At 37.4% G+C, this 5745-nt stretch overlaps 1 protein-coding gene across 1 annotated transcript; it reads left to right on the forward strand.

The window, feature by feature from the left end:
• The first annotated feature begins 2197 nt into the window (after positions 1 to 2197).
• LOC149162290 (uncharacterized) lies at positions 2198 to 5520 on the forward strand. Its single transcript, XM_089435143.1, has 3 exons — positions 2198 to 3332; positions 3418 to 4914; positions 5041 to 5520. The coding sequence occupies exons 1-3, from the start codon at positions 2198 to 2200 to the stop codon at positions 5478 to 5480; spliced, it is 3072 nt and encodes a 1023-aa protein (XP_089291269.1). The 3' UTR covers positions 5481 to 5520.
• Positions 5521 to 5745: the final 225 nt, after the last annotated feature.

The following is a 5745-nucleotide window of genomic DNA, read 5'->3' on the forward strand; positions in this document are numbered from 1 at the left end:
ATTACACAAAATGTGATTTCTATCTTTAGTGGGAAAAATGGTAGCAAACAACTATGATACAAGTGAAAGAAATGATAAAAGCATTCCAATCAATGTATAATACCATGCTACATTTATGAAATAACTTCATATACAAGGGATACTTTATGGAAGTATTATATTCATAAATCTTAGAGCATAAAAGAACAATTTGGCTTTCACATCTTCATCAAGTAGTTTGTCTAGACAGATAACTCAGTGAAAACATATTCCGTCCTAGAAGAATGGAGGCTTACTAACCATGAATGGAGCCTTTCCAACCATGAAATAAAGTAGGATAACACTAGCTAACTAGGTATTGATTTCACAACCTTGGTGTAGAGATCTCAATATACCACCTAAAAGCATAGTTTTCACATAATTTTTTTACTCTCATCATTGTATTCTTTTCATGTTCAGTAATGGGTAGCCAAAAATATGACAAATCTTGTAAACCCTTCACGTCATGGTCAATTTTCACTCCATTATGTCATTACGCTTCAAATTCTTCTTGTTCTACTTCGGGAATTTCTAAAAATGATCATCCCCAACAACCACTAGTCTCTACTTAGCCCACACCAAAAAAACAAAATAAAATTGAACTTAAAATATTACATGGAAAAATTATCCAAAAAAAGTCAATTTTAATCTCGATAATCCTTCTACAATATTGATCTTTTAATTTTATTTTTTCAAATTTCAAAAAATATATGGAAAAAATATCACATATTTTACCATGATACTAAAAAATGATTACACAATTACATAAATAAACTTTTAAACTCCACAACTAACTTTAATTTCAACCATAATGTTGGGTAAATTTTAGAAGTGTTATATATTTTATATACACAAGTTGAAAGATTTAATCCACTTATACATGATGCATTCTAAAATCCTAAATATCCTAACTCATAAGTTATTACAAAGAATATACCTTATTCTATTCAACAACTTAAAGGAATTGTTCCTATTGTCATTTATTTGTGCAATTTGTTAAAAATAAAATTGAATTGATACCATTACTTAATCGAATGAAAAGTCTAAAGTAGATGAAGATAGCTAGGTTGCTACACATTCAGAAACCAATTACATAACATGAGTGGTTCTTATTGTTATTTCTTCGTGCAATTTGCTAAAAATAAAATTGAATTGATACCATTACTTAATGGAATGAAGTCTAAGGTAGATGAAGATAGCTAGGTTGTTATACATTCACAAACCCATTATTTATAGGACAAATGTATAAGTTAATTTATTTTTTAAACAAATATAATTGTATAAATGAAATGATTTCTGAACATGAATATTAATAAGCATCGATTCAAAATAAGTATCTAAATATTTACAACTTTTTTATTAACTATTTAATGAGATTTTATTTTAATCATGGCTCTACAATAAAATTAGCACGCCTTCATTATATCATCTTAAAAATCTTTGGCCAAAAGACATATTAGTAGATAGGTTTTCTTTGTTCATATTTTACAATTTCTATTGGTGTCAGTGCACTAATTGCATTTATCAAATTTTTAATGTATATTGTCTAAATCTTTTATGTTTTGAAGTATTTGGTTGGAACTATGTTTTGAAGTGTTTAATTGAAATTAAAGAAAATATGATAATTTTTTATTATTATTTAAATTTTATTTTTAAATAGATACAATAAAACACTCAATTTGTCTGGATTTCATAAATCAAACTTGGAGCAATTTAAAACAAACTCCGAATATTTTGGAAATATATCTTTTATGAGTCTCTTTATTGGGCACAACGTCAATTGAATATTATTGTGCTTTCAACACACAGTGAACACATATATTAGTTTTTTTGAATAAATGAATTTTATATTTTAAAGCAAACGACAACAGTTCGTCATTTGACCAAAACCAAAAATAACACCGGCTGGGTAGACAAGATGGACGACTTCATACCATGTATTAGTTAGTTGAAATGGACGATATGAGTTAAACACACCACGTCTTAGTTCAAATGGACGATCTGGGTTAAGTTAACACCACTTGAGTCAACAAGAAAACGAAAATCCACCAAAATCCTTATGACTCCTTATGCCCTTAGGAAGGAATTTCACAAATGTAGTTGATATCCACAATTGCCCAAACCCTCTGAAATATTTTTGTAATTCCTTCATTTTATCGATCGCCCATCTGAGGAGCCGATGGCACCTTCCACGGATTTCATCCTCATCACCTCCACACTCATGCTCATCTTTGTTTCTGCAAACGCCCATCTTCTTCATCATTATCATGAGAAAAGTCGTGAACGACTGCAGGTCGATATAGAAGCCCTGCAAGCATTCAAAACCTCCCTCACATATGATCCTTCTCACGCCTTGGCCAACTGGGATATTGTTGCCAATCATGTCTGCAATTGGACTGGTGTCACCTGCCACCCTCACAAACTGCGCGTATCTGCCCTAAATCTATACAACATGAGCCTGCAAGGGACTATACCTCCACATTTGGGTAACATCTCCTTTCTTGGGACTATACCTCCACATTTGGGCAAGCTGCGTCGCTTGAAACGTCTGTTCCTCAATAAGAATCACTTGATTTCGTCCATTCCAGAGGTTTTGAAAGATTGCACATCTCTCCGGATGCTTAATCTGGACTTCAACAATTTGACAGGGACTATTCCAAGTGGTCTCGGCCAATTGCAAAACCTGCGAAATCTTTCACTGACCACAAACGGATTGACTGGGAAAGTGCCCGAATCCTTGGGAAATTGTTCTGCGCTGGAATTTCTGGTTCTACGAAATAACTTCCTTAGCGGCACTATCCCTTCTCAGCTTGGCTTGCTCGCTAGAATTAAAGGCCTGTCTCTTGCAGAAAACCAGCTCAGTGGAGGAATCCCGCCTTCACTGCTTAATTGCACGGAGTTAAGCATCTTACTTTTGCTCGGCAACAGGCTTACTGGAGAAATCCCCTGGGAGATAGGTACAAAGCTCTCAAATTTAGAGTATCTGCTGCTCTGGGGAAACAAATTAAACGGTACCATTCCGAAATCTTTAGGAAATTGCTCTCAGCTTTTATGGCTCTCCCTCTCTGATAATTTCTTAATGGGAAACATACCTCAGGAATTTGGAAAGCTCCATTTTCTACAGAGACTTAGGCTTCAAGATAATCATTTGTATAGTGAGGAATCCATTTCCATCTTTGGAGCACTTTCAAACTGCACCAATCTGCAAATACTCCATCTTTCCACCAATGATCTTAAGGGCGACTTGCCTGGAAGCATAGGCCGTCTTTCTCAAAACCTGGTTAATCTCTATTTGGGTGGGAATCGTTTCACTGGTAAGATACCCCGGGAGATGAGCAACCTCACTAGATTGATCCTGTTAGATCTAGCTGGCAATTTGCTCTCTGGAGAAATTCCTAGGGGGGCTGTCTACTCTTCAGCTGCTGGACCTCTCCCGGAATAACTTGGAAGGTAATATACCCTATCAATTCAGTCAATTGAAAGCTCTGTATGAAGTGGCCCTTTCTCAAAACGCGTTTTCTGGAGAAATTCATAATGTTTTTGCAAGTTTACAGCAGCTAAGAAGATTAAATCTCAGCTATAACAAATTCAGTGGTAATATACCGAACAGCATACTGGATTGTTCCAGTCTCGAGCTTCTGGACCTCAGTTACAACCAGCTAAGCGGCTTGATGTCTTCGAAAGTGGCTAGCCTCCATAACCTACAGTTCTACATTAATGTCTCACATAATGCACTCACAGGAAGGGTGCCTGCCGAACTGGGAGGAATGCACATGGTTCAAGCAATTGATCTCTCTGACAATAATTTTTCAGGGAGCATACCCAGCCAATTAGTAAATTGTGTTGGACTTGACTACCTTAATCTTTCTCAAAATTCATTGGAAGGCACGATTCCGACATCAATCGATCAAGTTGCAGGACTTCAAGATTTGGATCTCTCTTTCAATAAGCTTTCCGGTCCCCTGCCTAGCTCTATAGAGAAATTACAGAAGCTTACGCATTTAAACTTGTCATACAATAACTTCACAGGAGAAGTACCATCCTCTGGAGCTTTCAGAAAACTGAATTTTACATCATTCTTAGGAAACAGTGGACTCTGTGGCAGATGGATAGAGTTACCTCATTGTAAATTGACGACAAGGCACCATCATGATTCCAAAAGAAGGGTAGTTATCTTGGCCACTTCGGTTGGTTTAACTTTGCTATTGGTATTTTGCCTAGCCTTCATGGTTTTGATATATTTTCGTAGCAGAAAGCCTGCATTGTTGGAAACTATTTCAGCGAGATTAGGGAGGATGCTGAGGAGCCAACTCCGCGAGACGAGGATTGCAAGTGAGGAAGAGGTGAACAGAGCAACTAATGGTTTCAGCCCGGATAACCTAGTGGGGCGTGGCGGCCATGGGTCAGTTTATAAGGGCGTATTAGACAACGCCACAATCGTTGCTGTCAAAGTTATACAGTCTGCCACATCAGGAGGTGCATACAAGAGACTCATAAAAGAATGCAAGACATTGGGAAGAGTCCGCCATCGGAATCTGGTGAAAATGGTGGGCGTATGCTCAAGTTTGCAGCTCAAATCTTTGATTATGGAGTTCATGTCGCAGGGAAACCTGGATAAACATTTGCATTGTAGGGAAAATAATTGCAGGTTGGATCTGCAAAGAAGGCTTAGCATTCTCAAGGACGTGGCCCATGGAATGGCATACCTTCACCATCACTGTTCTCCGGCCATTGTTCATTGTGATCTGAAACCTTCCAACGTTTTACTGGATGAGACGATGACGGCTCATGTTGGAGATTTCGGTATTTCACGCCTCATCAACGATTCCACAGCGGCAGCAGCCTCAGGGGACACCTCCAGTCATGTGATCGGGTCTGTTGGTTACATTGCACCAGGTAAATATTTGATTGAGCAATATTGTATATGGGAAATATTTGAGTCAGCGATAAAGGTTTTATATAAAAATATGGATTATATATGAGTCGCTAATAAAGGTTTTACATATATAAATTTGATTACAGAATATGGTACAGGAGGGCGCCCGTCCATGAAAGGGGACGTATACAGCTACGGCATCTTGGTACTGGAAATGATAACGGGAAAGAAGCCCACAGATGCAGTGTTATCAGAAGAAGAGCAATCATTGCAGAGTTGGGTGGGCGATGCATTCCCGGACAGATTGTTGGAGGTGATTGACACGACTTTGGTGGAGGAGATTAGAATGGAAGAAGAGGATGAATCACATGATGTAAGTGAATTTATGGGGCATGGAATTGTTGTGGTGTTGGCGAAGATAGGTGTGATGTGCAGTAAAGGGGATCCTCATGAAAGACCAACTCTTCGAGAGGTCGAGGCATCGGTAGAGCAGCTAGTCGCCAAAATCCATAAGAAATCAGAAAATGAGTTGAACCGCCTTGGACAGGTGACTGACGAAGCCATTTCTGAATCTGAATCTGACTAGGGCATGTTGTGGAAGAAAATGATTAGTGGTCAGCACATATATAGGGCATGTTGTGGAAGAAAATGATTAGTGGTCAGCACATATATTGGGAGGAAAATGATTAGTTTAGATTACATGATAGTTCTGCATTTTCATTTGGTGTAGGTGTGATTATAGGTTTTTAGTAGTTAAATCCAGAGATATTTTCTAGTTAATTAATCTCTTATATTCTTATGTGGTGAAGAGATTTGATCAGTTCATTAATAACGTAATTAAAATATTTTTC

The sequence above is a fragment of the Pinus tabuliformis genome, chromosome 5_2, assembly GCF_031772625.1.
Source record: "Pinus tabuliformis cultivar Carrire ecotype Pingquan chromosome 5_2, CPIR1, whole genome shotgun sequence".
NCBI classification, from domain to species: Eukaryota; Viridiplantae; Streptophyta; class Pinopsida; order Pinales; family Pinaceae; genus Pinus; species Pinus tabuliformis.

What these genes read in the sequence shown, in the direction of transcription:
- LOC149162290 (XM_089435143.1), top strand. Translation starts at nt 2,198, where the DNA reads ATGGCACCTTCCACGGATTTCATCCTCATCACCTCCACACTCATGCTC. An exon ending in GGGTGGGAATCGTTTCACTG is followed by an intron (nt 3,333 to 3,417) that starts GTAAGATACCCC and finishes AGAAATTCCTAG; the next exon opens with GGGGGCTGTCTACTCTTCAG. An exon ending in TGTTGGTTACATTGCACCAG is followed by an intron (nt 4,915 to 5,040) that starts GTAAATATTTGA and finishes ATTTGATTACAG; the next exon opens with AATATGGTACAGGAGGGCGC.